Raw genomic sequence first — 15,572 nt, 5'->3', positions numbered from 1 at the left:
CCGACCCCAGTTTCAGGGACTGGAAGTCCGCCAGCGCTCAGACATCAGATGCCTGCTGGTGAAGCAGGACGACAGCTGTCTGGTGGTGGAAATCGTCTTTACAACCCACAAGCCTCAGAAAAGGAAGGTGGCGCTCAGACGGGGCTCAGCTGATCCGACCGGCGCCACCAGTGATTCCTGGAAGTTATGTTTCGGCTGCACGGCAGAAGCTCAGATCTTAATTAAACATCTGTGTGCCTGAAGACCGCTTCGCCTTGGTTCATGTATTTATTTTAGGATGTTTAATAAATTCAGATAAACCGTCTGAAAGGTGATTATTCATGGAACCAAACTAAAATAGACACAAATAGAAGTATTTTTAAGTATTTTAAAACCTTTTTAACTTGGCCTGCTATGTATTTTGAGTAATTTTCTATAAAATCCTTGTGTGTGAGATTAGACTAAGCCATGTTAACGAATTCACTGTAATCTCTTATAAAGTCTGCAGACTTAACTGTTTATGAGTGAATTAATTAGTGTTTGTCCTGTTGTTTCTGTAGCGAGGGAAGGCTTGTGTCATCTAGTTACAGATGGAACTGAAGCTTATCATGAGAGGAAATAATTATTAATAAAATGTGGTCAGTATGTACTTAGAGAAGTGATGTTTGACAGTTTAATACGGTGGGAACGTGTTGCCACAGAATAATAAAGGGAATAATAAAGATTGAACTTGGTTCTTATTGTCTTTTTAAGTCAAATTTTGAATCCCAGGTTTGTAAACTGCTTTTCCACAGTGATGGTGATTTTTCTCTGAGTCAACCTTTTGCTCTCCGCCTCTCTTTCCTCTGGTTTCCTGCCTTTTCTCTGACCACCTCTGCAGCACTTGGTGTCTCGTAATCCTGCGACGAGCTGCGACGGCGTCCAGGAGCCCGTTAAAGTTAGCATCCCTCGCTACGTTCTCCGCGGGCAGGGCAAGGACGAGCACTTTGAGTTCGAGGTGAAGGTGAGTTCAAGTCGTTCATGATGTTTTGTTATTGTTTGTGCAGTTCATTACTCACTGATCCAGATGAGTAAGATGAGAAAAATCTGCATTGAAATTTAGGTGAAATCAAACAAATTTTCCTCACAACATCTGGTTCTTCATCTCCAGTAACTTTATCAATGATCAGAGTTCTACCTTCATACTGTGAATATTTCCAGAGTTCCAGGTCCTTGAAGTCCATAGAGGTGGGTCCAGATTTATCACTTTTTAATGGACTTTCTCCATCATTTCTGAGCGTCCAGCAGATAGACGCATGACATTTTAGGAGGAAAAACACATCTGAGTTCCGGTAAAAACTGACACCAGATCAGTTTTACATCCGTTCAGTACATCGTACCGTACATCTGTAGACTGACCCTGATTGGGTTTTACAACTACTCTTCAGACCTCAACAACTAAATCCTGTCCTCAACAAGTCTTGAATTTTTTACAACTATGTCTATACCTCTTCAACTAGTCCTCAGACTTCTAAAACTAATGCTAGTACAAATGCGTTCATGACTAATTCCAGACATCTACAACTACTCTTTCGGCCTCTACAACTAGATCCCGTCCTCTACAACAAAGTCTTCAAAACTTTATGACGACGCCTGCATCTTTAAACTAATCTTCAGACCTTTAAAACCATTTTCCAGACCAACAACAACCAAACCACCACAAAGTAAGGGAAAATCACCCCATAAACGTGTAAAATCACCAAAAAAAGACGTAGAATCCCCAAGAAACGATGAAAAACCACAACAGAAAGGCACAAAATGACTACAAAAACATGAAAAATTTCCATCGAAACTGAAAAATGGCCGCAAGAAGATGAAAGATCCCAACAAAAACACTCGAAATCTATACCAGGAGACTCAAAATCACCACAAAAACATGCAACGTCAACTCAAAAAATTGCAGAATAACCAAGGAATGATGAAAAACCAGAAGAGAAACACACAAAATTACTGCAGAGGTGAAATTGGGACATAAAGACACAAAATCACCATGTAAAGATGTAAAATCACTACAAAAACATGCAAAATGGCCACAAAAAAGAAAAATGACCACACAAACTCACAAAACTAGCCTAGCTTTGAGCATCAGTTTTACGTTATTAAAACCAGTTTAATTTTTCTTCACTGTGGCTCATGTTTAGTCCTTCAGCTCTGTGGAACCAGGACATCATGAAGACAGATCTGTTATTGTCTAATGTTCCATCTGTCGTCCACCAGATCACTGTGATGGAGGACTCGTGGACGGTGTTCAGACGCTACAGTCGCTTCCGGGAGATGCACCGGAGCCTCAAGCTGAAGTATCCGGAGGTGAGGTGACAACGAGAACGTTCAGGTTTCAACCAGGTGGCCGTTTGTGGAACGTTCTGATGTTTGTGTCGTGTTGCTTCCAGCTGGCAGCTCTCGAGTTCCCGCCCAAGAAGCTGTTTGGAAACCGGGACGAGCGGATGGTGGCCGAACGCCGCAGTCACCTGGAGGTAGGACACCTGAACACCTGCTGCTCCTTCAGTAGCTCCCACAGCATCGTCATGACAAGTTCATTAGCTGGTGCTCTGAAAAACCAAAAGATGTCTGTTGAAGTATATAGAAAATCAGGTTAAAATGAAAAAGCAGCAGAGCCACACTACCACCATCAAAGCTAATATTAGCATGATTACTAATACTACTACCACTATCAAAGCTAATATTACCATGACTACTAATACTACAATCAAAGCTAATGTTAACCACATTGCTACTACTGTCAAAGCTAACATTAGCCACATTACTACTACTACTACTACCACCAAAGCTAATATTAGCATCATTACGATTACTACCATCAGAGCTAATGTTAGCCACAGTACTGCTACCATCAAAACTAATATTAGCATCATCACTACTAATACCGCCATCAAAGCTAATATTAGCATGATTACTACTACTACTACTACCACTATCAAAGCTAATATTAGCATTAATACTACTACAATCAAAGCTAATGTTAACCACATTACTGCTACTACTATCAAAGCTAACATTAGCCACATTACTACTACTAGTACTACTACCACCACCACCAAAGCTAATATTAGCATCATTACTACTACTATCATCAGAGCTAATGTTAACCACATTACTGCTACCATCAAAACTAATATTAGCATCATTACTACAAATACCACCATCAAAACTAACGCTAGTCACATTACTACTAATTCTATCAAAGCTAATACTAGCCACATTACTACTACTACCATCAAAGTTAATGTTAGCCACATTACTGCTGCTACTACTATCAAAGCTAATATTAGCCACATTAGTACCAATACCACCATCAAAACTAACGCTATCCGCATTACTACCACCTTCAAAGCTAATGTTAGCCGCATTACTACTACTGCCATCAAAGCTAATGTTACTGCTACTATTGTTAAAGCTAATGTTAGCCACGTTGCTGCTACCACCTTCAAAGCTAATGTTATGTTAATGTTTGTTCCCTCACACATGCATTCCACTTAAGTGCAATAACTGTTTCAACCTCATCCTCATGTCTTCTTAAAAAAACTTCTGTGTGTATAATGTTCTCAGCATTTTTGCTCTGTGCGTTTCTAATTTTTTATTCTGTACTGCCTTATCCTATTTTGTTTTTTGGAGCTGCTGTAACGGTGAACTTTCCCCACTGTGGGATCACTAAAGCTTATCTTAGCCACATTAGCCTCATTTTATCTACTTCAATCAGGTTCAAATGTGAAATTCTTGCTGATTGTCAACATTTTTTTAAATTGTCTCAGGTGTTTAGTGAATCAATGTAAAACCTCCCAGATGATAAATATCCATATTAGCTGCTATAAAAACTGCAGGTATACCAGAGCTGGAGCAGTGGAAGTTGTTCTCCAGATGTGATGGTTTGAGGACGTTCCTGTTCCTTCAGTGTTCTGTCTCTGTTCTCTGCAGCGGTACCTGAGGAACCTGTTCCGGGTGATGCTGTCGTCCTCCAGCTCTCCTCTCAGAACCGACCGAGACGTTCGTCTGTCCAAACGGGACGTCTGTGAGTTCTCCCCGTTCTTCAAGAAAGGCGTCTTCGAGCACGGCAGCCATGGAACCGGCTGACCGGAACCTTTTCCTTCAGGACAGTCTCCTCAGGTCAGTGTGAACTCACCAACGTCCCACCTGGACCAGAACCAGAGTCCAGAGGAAACCGAATGGATGCTGTGGTGTCCAACTGAACGCTGCTGCAGAACCCGCCAAACGTTAAATAAAGGAAAAGGAACTCTTTAAATCATCTGCTGGAGTCCTTTCTCCTCCTCATGTGTCGAGATCTTCAGTTTTTCTTTATTTATTCTCGGTTATCTGGACATTTACGTTCACCAACGCCGAATCAAAAAAGTTTTAAATAAACCTCTGAACCTTAAACTGATAATGTGAGTCAATGTGTAAAAAAATCATCCAGCGTTTTCTCAGTTCTTCTGACCCAGAGAGAAGCGTGTCTCCAGATGGTCCTCGTTCCTTCTTCCATCATCTCTAATAGTTCTGACCAACCACCTACAAACATTGAAGTTCACCCAGAATCACCTTTTTAAAAGTTCCTCTGGTGAATGATTAGAAACCAGAAACGCATCCAGAGAACCAATGATTGTTTCTAGGATGCTACACTACGATACATCCCATAATAATGATGATCACAGCTGGTTAGAGAGAAAATGAACATAAAACAGATCCAGTGTTCAGACTGAGACTAATGGATGGATTTCAACTGATCTGGTGTCAGTTTCTACCAGAACTCAGATGTGTTTCTCCTCCTAAATGTCATGGTTCTATCTGCTGGACTGATGAAGTTCTGAGGCTCAGAAATGATGGAAAAGGTCCATTAAGAAGTGATAAATCTGGACCACCTCTATGGACTTCAAGGACCTGGAATGTTCTAAGTGAGACTAAACTTAAAGACTGGAAGCAGGAAAGGAGAACGTCCCCTGGAGAGAGTTCTAGAGTAGACCTACCGACAACTGGAGAAAGTTCTAGAGTAGACCTACCGACAACTGGAGAAAGTTCTAGAGGAGACCTACTCTAGAACTTTTTCCAGGGGACGTTCTCCTCCATGGACTTCAAGGACCTGGAACTCTGGAAATATTCCCAGTCTGAAGGTAGAATTCTGATCATTGATAAAGTTACTGGAGATGAAGAACCAGATGTTCTGAGGAGGTTTCATATTTGGTTGATTTTATATAAAATGACTCCCTGTGAAGATGTGATGTTTTCAGAAGCTCAAAAAGATTCATAAAAGCAAAATCAGCCTCACATGTTTTGTGTCTCTTTGTGCTTCATGTAGAGTTCAACATGAAGCAGCTCTGAACATAGAACATCAACATCTAGACCTCTATGAACTCCAGGTTCTGTTCCCACCAATGAGTCCACATCAACATTTAGTCTAAACATCTAAAAACCGGATCCTTGTCTGGCATCAGGTTCTACTGATGTTAGAACCTCAGACGTTGGTGAAACGTCGACCAAAGACTGCGGTTGTCATGACTGTAGGAGTTTCACTTGTGGACAAACTGAACCTCTTAAACAGCTTCTTGTGGTTCTTTGAGGACACGACGCATGAAACTCTGAATTCAGCCAAAGTGTTTGACAGAACGCCCAGACTGGAGGATCTCTGTTGTCTCATCTGAAGCCGAAGGTTCTTTGGTGACTTATCTGGACTGTAAATATTTTTCTGTCTGTAAAGTTTGGACTCTGAGCAAAGACAAGAAGCAGAACCTTCAGATGGTGTGGTCTGTTTTCTCTGTCTGCTGCTGAAGGAACAGCTGGACATTTTGAAGAATCTTCTGTTTCCATGAGATGACTCAGCTACAGGTTAGCTTAGCATAAAGACTGGACACTGTTAGCATGGTTCTGTGTTAAAAGAATAAATGCTTTTTACAAGAACATCACATGACGCTTTATTTATTCTCTTCAGATGTTTCGTGGTCCATTTATGTCTTTAATGTTCTTGTCCCGTCATTCTTTGCATATTTTACTTAAAATATTCAGTCTGTGGACATTAAATTGTTTTGCTCTTTGTTTTTGTATTTTCGTACGTTTTATTTTCTATTACGGAGACTTTTTGGGGCCGTTTCATACATTTTTTTGGAAAGTTTACTTAATATTTTTCCAAACAGGACTCCTTGTCGTGCTTCCTAAAATGTCAGAGTGCTCCTTTGACAAACTGAGTTTTTATCTGTTTTTAGGTTTAACAGAATAAAAGATGAAAAACTTCGAGAGCTTTTATTCACAAACATTTATATTCTCCAGACAGTTTTTCAGTTTTTTTTCTTTTTTACATGTTTTGTTTTAAATCTAAATGAACTTTTGATGATGTAAAAACAAGTCTGAGTAGCAGGAGAACAAACTACACACATGAGGTTGTGCAGCTCGTCTCCAGGTGTCTCCAGGTGTCCCTCAGCTCCAGCTCAGGGTTTGGCTCGGTTCAGGATCTGCTCGGCCGGCCTGAAGGGGAAGTCGTGCAGAGAGACGCCCAGAGTCTTCAGCCTCTCCCTACAGGTGAGCAGCAGCTCGTTGTATCCCTGCAAGTGAGACGTCAGCAGGTGAGCTGCAGCGACACAAAGTTCTGATGATTACTGACTGATAACTCACCTGACAGTCCTGAGCCAAATCCTGCTGCAGCGAACCGACCGACACCTGATGATGCTGCTGGATTTCCTACAAACAAAATAAGAGTTAGAGACTGAAACTCTGCGTCTCTGTCTGGTCGTTGTGCGTCTCTGTCTGGTCGTTGTGCGTCTCTGTCTGGTCGTTGCGTCTCTGTCTGGTCGTTGTGCGTCTCTGTCTGGTCGTTGCGTCTCTGTCTGGTCGTTGTGCGTCTCTGTCTGGTCGTTGTGTCTCTGTCTGGTCGTTGTGCGTCTGTCTGGTCGTTGCGTCTCTGTCTGGTCGTTGTGCGTCTCTGTCTGGTCGTTGTGCGTCTCTGTCTGGTCGTTGCGTCTCTGTCTGGTCGTTGTGCGTCTCTGTCTGGTCGTTGCGCATCTCTGTCTGGTCGTTGCGTCTCTGTCTGGTCGTTGTGCGTCTCTGTCTGGTCGTTGTGCGTCTGTCTGGTCGTTGCGTCTCTGTCTGGTCGTTGCGTCTCTGTCTGGTCGTTGTGCGTCTCTGTCTGGTCGTTGCGTCTCTGTCTGGTCGTTGTGCGTCTCTGTCTGGTCGTTGCGTCTCTGTCTGGTCGTTGTGCGTCTCTGTCTGGTCGTTGCGTCTCTGTCTGGTCGTTGTGCGTCTCTGTCTGGTCGTTGCGCGTCTCTGTCTGGTCGTTGCGTCTCTGTCTGGTCGTTGCGTCTCTGTCTGGTCGTTGTGCGTCTCTGTCTGGTCGTTGTGCGTCTGTCTGGTCGTTGCGTCTCTGTCTGGTCGTTGTGTCTCTGTCTGGTCGTTGCGTCTCTGTCTGGTCGTTGTGCGTCTCTGTCTGGTCGTTGCGTCTCTGTCTGGTCGTTGCGCGTCTCTGTCTGGTCGTTGCGCGTCTCTGTCTGGTCGTTGCGCGTCTGTCTGGTCGTTGCGTCTCTGTCTGGTCGTTGCGTCTCTGTCTGGTCGTTGTGCGTCTCTGTCTGGTCGTTGCGTCTCTGTCTGGTCGTTGCGCGTCTCTGTCTGGTCGTTGCGCGTCTCTGTCTGGTCGTTGTGCGTCTCTGTCCGGTCGTTGTGCGTCTGTGTGGTCGTTGCGTCTGTCTGGTCGTTGCGCGTCTGTCTGGTCGTTGCGTCTCTGTCTGGTCGTTGTGCGTCTCTGTCTGGTCGTTGCGCGTCTGTCTGGTCGTTGCGTCTCTGTCTGGTCGTTGCGTCTCTGTCTGGTCGTTGCGCGTCTCTGTCTGGTCGTTGCGTCTCTGTCTGGTCGTTGCGCGTCTCTGTCTGGTCGTTGTGCGTCTCTGTCTGGTCGTTGCGTCTCTGTCTGGTCGTTGTGCGTCTGTCTGGTCGTTGCGTCTCTGTCTGGTCGTTGCGTCTCTGTCTGGTCGTTGCGCGTCTCTGTCTGGTCGTTGCGTCTCTGTCTGGTCGTTGTGCGTCTCTGTCTGGTCGTTGCGTCTCTGTCTGGTCGTTGCGCGTCTCTGTCTGGTCGTTGTGTCTCTGTCTGGTCGTTGCGCGTCTCTGTCTGGTCGTTGCGTCTCTGTCTGGTCGTTGCGCGTCTGTCTGGTCGTTGCGTCTCTGTCTGGTCGTTGCGTCTCTGTCTGGTCGTTGCGCGTCTCTGTCTGGTCGTTGCGTCTCTGTCTGGTCGTTGCGCGTCTCTGTCTGGTCGTTGCGTCTCTGTCTGGTCGTTGCGTCTCTGTCTGGTCGTTGTGCGTCTCTGTCTGGTCGTTGTGCGTCTCTGTCTGGTCGTTGTGCGTCTCTGTCTGGTCGTTGCGTCTCTGTCTGGTCGTTGCGCGTCTCTGTCTGGTCGTTGCGTCTCTGTCTGGTCGTTGCGTCTCTGTCTGGTCGTTGCGTCTCTGTCTGGTCGTTGTGCGTCTCTGTCTGGTCGTTGCGTCTCTGTCTGGTCGTTGCGTCTCTGTCTGGTCGTTGCGTCTCTGTCTGGTCGTTGTGCGTCTCTGTCTGGTCGTTGCGTCTCTGTCTGGTCGTTGCGCGTCTCTGTCTGGTCGTTGCGTCTCTGTCTGGTCGTTGCGTCTCTGTCTGGTCGTTGCGTCTCTGTCTGGTCGTTGCGTCTCTGTCTGGTCGTTGCGTCTCTGTCTGGTCGTTGCGTCTCTGTCTGGTCGTTGCGCGTCTCTGTCTGGTCGTTGCGTCTCTGTCTGGTCGTTGCGTCTCTGTCTGGTCGTTGTGCGTCTCTGTCTGGTCGTTGCGTCTCTGTCTGGTCGTTGTGCGTCTGTCTGGTCGTTGCGTCTCTGTCTGGTCGTTGCGTCTCTGTCTGGTCGTTGCGCGTCTCTGTCTGGTCGTTGCGCGTCTCTGTCTGGTCGTTGCGTCTCTGTCTGGTCGTTGCGTCTCTGTCTGGTCGTTGCGTCTCTGTCTGGTCGTTGTGCGTCTCTGTCTGGTCGTTGCGTCTCTGTCTGGTCGTTGCGCGTCTCTGTCTGGTCGTTGCGTCTCTGTCTGGTCGTTGCGCGTCTCTGTCTGGTCGTTGCGTCTCTGTCTGGTCGTTGTGCGTCTCTGTCTGGTCGTTGTGCGTCTCTGTCTGGTCGTTGCGTCTCTGTCTGGTCGTTGTGCGTCTGTCTGGTCGTTGCGTCTCTGTCTGGTCGTTGCGTCTCTGTCTGGTCGTTGCGCGTCTCTGTCTGGTCGTTGTGTCTCTGTCTGGTCGTTGCGCGTCTCTGTCTGGTCGTTGCGTCTCTGTCTGGTCGTTGCGTCTCTGTCTGGTCGTTGTGCGTCTCTGTCTGGTCGTTGCGTCTCTGTCTGGTCGTTGCGTCTCTGTCTGGTCGTTGCGCGTCTCTGTCTGGTCGTTGTGCGTCTCTGTCTGGTCGTTGTGCGTCTCTGTCTGGTCGTTGTGCGTCTGTGTGGTCGTTGCGTCTCTGTCTGGTCGTTGCGTCTCTGTCTGGTCGTTGCGTCTCTGTCTGGTCGTTGCGTCTCTGTCTGGTCGTTGCGTCTCTGTCTGGTCGTTGCGTCTCTGTCTGGTCGTTGTGCGTCTCTGTCTGGTCGTTGCGCGTCTCTGTCTGGTCGTTGCGCGTCTCTGTCTGGTCGTTGCGCGTCTCTGTCTGGTCGTTGCGCGTCTCTGTCTGGTCGTTGCGCGTCTCTGTCTGGTCGTTGCGCGTCTCTGTCTGGTCGTTGCGCGTCTCTGTCTGGTCGTTGCGCGTCTCTGTCTGGTCGTTGCGCGTCTCTGTCTGGTCGTTGCGCGTCTCTGTCTGGTCGTTGCGCGTCTCTGTCTGGTCGTTGCGCGTCTCTGTCTGGTCGTTGCGCGTCTCTGTCTGGTCGTTGCGTCTCTGTCTGGTCGTTGTGCGTCTCTGTCTGGTCGTTGTGCGTCTCTGTCTGGTCGTTGTGCGTCTCTGTCTGGTCGTTGTGCGTCTCTGTCTGGTCGTTGTGCGTCTCTGTCTGGTCGTGCGTCTGTCTGGTCGTTGCGCGTCTCTGTCTGGTCGTTGCGCGTCTCTGTCTGGTCGTTGTGTGTCTGTCTGGTCGTTGTGGTACGGTTAAGTGTGTCGGTACCTCCAGCCTGTTGGTGGCGCTGTTTCCTGCCTCCGTGCTGGTCGCTGTCAGAGCAGAGCAGAGCTGGGCCTCCTTCTTCTGCAGAGTTTCTGTCAGAACCTCCAGCTTCTTCTGCAGCAGCATCTCCTTCAGGCTGCTGCTCTGCTGCAGGTCCAGAACCGCCTCCGTCTGCCGGGTCAGCAGCTCATCACGCTCCTGCTCCACCTGAACACACCAGAACCCGTCAGAACACACCAGAACCGTCTGGACCACAGCTCCAGGTAGCAGAAGCAGCTGACCTTGTGGAAGGCCTGCAGCAGCAGCTCGTGTTCCACCGTCACATCTCTGAGCTCCTTCTCCATCAGCTTCACCTGAGCCCGGCTCACCTGTCCACAACCAGAACCAGAACCAGGAACGTCTGAACCAAACATTTTTATTCTCATTTCCTTTTACTAACTAAAGAATGTTATTCTAAATACGGGGTAGTTTGTTTTTATTTATTAATATTTAACAGACATTTTACATCTTATTTATTTAAATTCCTCATATTTGGGGAAATTCTTTTTTTTGGAGATATTTAATTTTTTTGGAGGGAAAACCAACATTTTAGTAACTATCTGAGAATATTGCTTTAGTTTTATGACATTTTATTATTTTCGTTTTTTCTGCACATTTTATAAATATTTTGTAATTTTCTTTCTGATATTAAGTCAAGAACATTTTTTATTTTCACACATATTTTGACTATTTCATTTTAATTTATTTTGAGGCCAGTTCACGAATTTAGTTTTTCTTTATTTTACCATTTTACTTTCCTTTTTGTTTCCTTTTTGTCCAGATAATTTAGCTTAAAGAACAAATCCACACATTTATGGGCATTTAATTTGTTTTCAGGACAGTTTAGGATAATTTTGTGATTTTATTTTTGGAATGTTTTTGTTATTATTCATAAAAATAAAATAATAGAATATATAATATACTCTTGGACAGTTTTGTTTATCTTCTTAATTTTATTTTTGAGCTATCTTCTCTTCTCTTTTTTTTTCAGACGATCGTTTTCTTCAGGTTCTGTTCGGTACAGATCTTCGGTCCGGTGGAGAACCTACCTCCATCCTGGCCTTGGCCTCGTTGTGTTCCTGCAGCCGTCTCTGAAGTTCTGGCAGCTTCTGCTCCGCCTCCTGCAGAACCTCGGTCAGACGTCGGTTCTCCTGCTGAGCTGCTGAAAGTTCTCTGTCTGCTCGGTTCTGCTTCTTCTGGACCTCAGCCAGCTCCTCCTGCAGAACCAGCAGACAGAACGTGATGTGAGCAGCCCTTTGGAACCTTGGTTCTGTTCCCTCCAGCGTCTCACCTTCAGCATGTTCTGATCCAGCAGCAGCTTGTTCTGGACAGAAGCGTAAAACTCCTCGGCTCCCCGCAGAGCCCGGTCCTGGTCCTCCAGCAGAACCACCACGCGGCTCTTCATCTGGTCCTCCAGCTCCAGAACCTCGGCCCGACGACGCTTCTCCTCCACCTCCATCAGAGACTGCATCTGGTGGTGGAACTTCAGCTCCATGTCTGAGGACGGAACGTTTATGAGTAATGTTCAGGAATAGACTGTGTGAGGAACATTTATAAGGAACGTCTATGTGAGAACTCGCTGTGGGTCGTCTTCTGCTAAATGTTCTCCAGCTAACACCTCTGCCAGGGTTCCGGCAGGTTCTGCGGGTCTCACCTCGCATCCTGCGGTCGTACTGGTTGGTCAGCTCCATGAGCTCCACCTGGTGTTTCTGTGGAGAAGAAGAGAGTGTTTTCATGCCGTTCAGGAGGAGAAATAAGCGTGACGCTGGTTCTCAGAGAACATCACCAGTTTCAGCTCCTTGATGGAGCTCTCGCCGTGGAGCTTCTTCTCCTTGAGTTCTGCCTGCAGGCCCTCAACATCTTTGCACAGCCTGAGCTCCGCCTCCCGGTGCCTGTTCTGGACCAGTGAGGACGAGGCCACGCCCTCCAGCTTCTGCTCTGTCGTCGTGTTGTGGTGCTCCGACAGAACATGCTTCAGCTTCTGCTTGTACACCTGAAGAAACAGCCATAAAACAGCCGGTCAGGGCAGTTAAAGTTAGTGTGAAGTTAGCATAAAGTTAGCTTAAAGTCTGCATAAAGTTAGCATAAAGTTAGCTTAGAGTTAAAGTTAGTGTAAAGTTAACAAAGTCAGCTTAAAGTCAACATAAAGCTAGCTTACAGTTAGCTTAAAGCGAGAAGAAATTTAGCTTGAATTTAGGTTAGGATTAAATTTGGGTTAAAATAAAGTTAGTTTTAGGTTACATTAAGGTTAGTTTTAGGTTATAATAAGGTTAGTTTTAGGTTATAATAATTTTCGGTGACTGGGTGTGCAGCTCACTGTGATCTCCACTCGGTGGCGCTCCTCGGCCTCCTCCTTCTCCCTGTGTTGGTTCCTCAGCTCGGCCTTGGTCTCCTCCAGGTTCCTCTTGGAGATCTCCCACAGAGCCTGGATCTTGTCCCGCTCCAGCTGGAAGAAGCTCCTCTCCTCCCGCTCTCGGTCCAGCTCCTCCCGGAGACGGATGATGTGTTCCTCCAGCTGCAGGACCAACGCATCGTACAGCTTGTGCTAAGCTAACATGCTAACCTCACTACACAGTGGTACAGTAATACACTTGCTAAAAAGATGCACAATAAATGTAACCTTTGGCTACAAAGAGACTTATCACTTAAAGGTGAACTCTTCTGTCAAAAGCTGAGGGAATTTCCAGACTTGTGTATGCCGCCTCCTCACTAGCAATGGACTGTAAAACTGTCACATTTATTGATAAGATGCTTGTTCATTTTCTGTGGAAAAACCGGACACACTAGATCAGAAAATCTGGAATTTTTAACAACTACAAAAATGGAGGCCTCGACTTTGATTTTTCAATTCTAAACAATGTTCTGAAGATCAAATGGTTCAAATCTTTCTGAAAAATGATGCATCTTTATAGAACTTTATTCCTAAATGTGTATTTCATCAAACTGGAGGACTCCCTTTTCTGTTGGTTTGTAGCTACCAAATAAACAAGATTCCCCTAAAATGATCCAGTTTTCACAAACAGGTTTTGTTGTCGTGGAAAACGGCCTACAAGCACAATTTCTCTCCACATGGGTATTATCTCTGGAATAATGGGGATATACTGCATCAAAATAAAAGCATCTTTCTCAATCGCTGCTTTAACAACTAAATGGACTTCGTCTCACAGCTTCTGACCCCTAGTGGCCATTTTATGAATGACACTGAATTCTGTGAAAAGTCTCCATTCCCTTCAACACTTGAAGAGTTTCCAAAGGTCATTAGCTCCATTCCAGCTGCTGTTGTGACTCTGTGCACTGCCTCCTCTCTTGCAGCAGATATACATGTTGTTAATCCATGTGACACTTACTGTGGCTAAATATGCTTTGGGACGGCAAAGAACAGCAACAGAGCTATACGTGCACTGTTCCAAAGAGAAACGACAACAAAACCTGATGTTATCCATGACTGGAACTCTTTTATTAATAATATCTCTGGTCTCAGGTTTGGCTTTTACCTCACAAGTTCATGTTGAACAAAGTTAGGGACATTTCCTTTAAAATCTTGCATAAAATCTATCCATAAAACATTCTATGACTAAGTTCAAACGTGATATAGATGTAAGATGTTCTTTTTGCTCTGAACAGCCAGAAACAGTTCCACATTTTTTATTATTGTAGTTACAGCAGAAAAATGTGGAAGGAAATTTAAAATTTTGTTTAGAAAAACTAAATCTGCAGATTGATTTGCTCTACAAACATCATTTTTGGAGTTTACACACAGGATGGCTATGAAAAAGACAAGGCCTTTATCATCAATCTCATATTAATATTAGTAAAATTTCACATTCATAAAGCAAAATTTAGTAATCAAAAGCCAAATTATCTTGTCTTCCATAAAGAATTTGAATATTATTTAAAGTCAAAAGGCCCATCTGATAACCAGAAAGCAGTAAAAACTGTTAGTATGTAAAAAATTTAATTTGCCATAAAGGTTTAAATTTGCTCAGCTGGTTTTCTGTTTTTTTTAGTTCCCTTTCTTTTCTCTTTTCTTTCTGCTCTTCCTTTCTCCTTTCAAAGTGATTTTTGTTAACTCTGTCACTGTATGTTTCAATACCATGTCAATGTTGGTTGTTATCTGTGACTTTGTGAAATAAATGTATATATAAAAAAGTAATACACTTGCTGCTAAGCTAACATGCTAATTCCTCTGATCATTGTGTTTGATCAGAGTAAAATAAATGCTGTGTTAAACTTTAGGACTAAAGTCTGCAGTTAAACTGGGAGAACATGAATATTTATAGGAGCTGATGAAGTTTAACTTCAGTGAGTTTATGACGGTTCACTGTTTCCGAGTCTGGAAATAACATATTAAAAATGTATTAGCTCAGAGATACCATTTTAAATATCCCATTTCATGATGTAAAAGTTTTCTATCTTTGGCTTATAAAGGACAGTTTAGGTCTGTATCTCGGTTTTTGTTTTAATGGTAGTATTTTCCCAGAAGAATAAAGGTTCCAGATGGTAAACTGGGTCCTGGTTTCATTAAAATGTGAAACAAACTGAGTAAAGTTCTGTCCAATCAGAATCTAGCGTTAGCTGTTAGCATCCCACCTGATCTTTTGACATCTCCTCCGTCGACAGGCCGTCCACCACCGAGGAGGACTTCCCCTTCCCGGCCTTCTTGGTTTTGGTCTTCGGCGGCTGGAACAGAAATCACGACATTATTAGGGCCGCTTTCTGTGAGCTAACCCGGCTAACAGCCTCCACACGAAGCCGCTACCTGGCTGCTGCTAAGCTAACATCCTAACTTCAGCCCATAGAGGTACAGTAACATCCCTGCTGCTAAGCTAACATGCTAACTTCAGCCCATAGAGGTACAGTAACATCCCTGCTGCTAAGCTAACATCCTAACTTCAGCCCATAGAGGTACAGTAACATCCCTGCTGCTACGCTAACATGCTAACTTCAGCCCATAGAGGTACAGTAACATCCCTGCTGCTAAGCTAACATCCTAACTTCAGCCCATAGAGGTACAGTAACATCCCTGCTGCTACGCTAACATGCTAACTTCAGCCCATAGAGGTACAGTAACATCCCTGCTGCTAAGCTAACATCCTAACTTCAGCCCATAGAGGTACAGTAACATCCCTGCTGCTAAGCTAACATCCTAACTTCAGCCCATAGAGGTACAGTAACATCCCTGCTGCTAAGCTAACATCTTAACTTCAGCCCATAGAGGTACAGTAACATCCCTGCTGCTACGCTAACATGCTAACTTCGCTCCACAGCGGCACAGTAACCAGCGGTTACCGGTTAAACTAACGTACTCTCACCATAGTTGAACACCGAGCAGCCTCCCGTGAACTCGACGAGCTAACACCGCCAGCTAGCCGCGGCTTGCAACAAGACGCGCTGTCATGGCAACGCGGTCACGTGGTCACCCAACTGTTTGTTATTCAAATAACTCTTTCTTCTTCTTCTTC

The 15,572-nt window shown here is 45.3% G+C and overlaps 2 protein-coding genes and 1 long non-coding RNA gene across 5 annotated transcripts in view; 2 read left to right on the top strand and 1 right to left on the bottom strand.

The window, feature by feature from the left end:
* Positions 1 to 5,922, top strand: part of kif16ba (kinesin family member 16Ba) — a 25,992-nt gene extending 20,070 nt beyond the window's left edge. Inside the window, 4 exon segments of the mRNA XM_051945581.1 lie at positions 860 to 982; positions 2,236 to 2,325; positions 2,409 to 2,492; positions 3,952 to 5,922. Coding sequence (XP_051801541.1) covers positions 860 to 982; positions 2,236 to 2,325; positions 2,409 to 2,492; positions 3,952 to 4,107 — 453 coding nt within the window. The 3' untranslated portion in view covers positions 4,108 to 5,922.
* Positions 2,091 to 15,550, bottom strand: LOC110965411 (dynein regulatory complex subunit 4). Of its 2 annotated transcripts, XR_002596666.2 has the most exons (12): positions 15,423 to 15,550; positions 14,701 to 14,790; positions 12,428 to 12,625; positions 11,897 to 12,103; positions 11,765 to 11,819; positions 11,402 to 11,607; positions 11,160 to 11,327; positions 10,353 to 10,439; positions 10,075 to 10,278; positions 6,631 to 6,696; positions 6,394 to 6,560; positions 2,091 to 2,567 (listed from the first exon to the last, which is right to left on the bottom strand). XR_002596666.2 is itself a non-coding variant. In XM_022214455.2 (11 exons), the coding sequence occupies exons 1-11, from the start codon at positions 15,423 to 15,425 to the stop codon at positions 6,447 to 6,449; spliced, it is 1,398 nt and encodes a 465-aa protein (XP_022070147.1). In that variant the 5' UTR covers positions 15,426 to 15,550; the 3' UTR covers positions 6,247 to 6,446. The 2 variants fall into 2 exon arrangements, 1 of the variants encoding a protein (XP_022070147.1); XM_022214455.2 differs by lacking the exon at positions 2,091 to 2,567 and having other exon boundaries at positions 6,247 to 6,560.
* On the top strand, positions 14,772 to 15,436 carry LOC127533156 (uncharacterized). Of its 2 annotated transcripts, none has more exons than XR_007940919.1 (3): positions 14,772 to 15,119; positions 15,172 to 15,223; positions 15,328 to 15,436. It is a non-coding gene; the product is annotated as an uncharacterized LOC127533156 (long non-coding RNA). The 2 variants fall into 2 exon arrangements; XR_007940918.1 differs by having other exon boundaries at positions 15,172 to 15,275; positions 15,328 to 15,423.
* Positions 15,551 to 15,572: the final 22 nt, after the last annotated feature.

The sequence above is a fragment of the Acanthochromis polyacanthus genome, chromosome 3 (assembly GCF_021347895.1).
Source record: "Acanthochromis polyacanthus isolate Apoly-LR-REF ecotype Palm Island chromosome 3, KAUST_Apoly_ChrSc, whole genome shotgun sequence".
NCBI lineage: Eukaryota > Metazoa > Chordata > Actinopteri > Pomacentridae > Acanthochromis > Acanthochromis polyacanthus.
The sequence above is the reverse complement of the archived record's forward strand: the minus strand, read 5'-3'. Positions and strand labels throughout refer to the sequence as shown.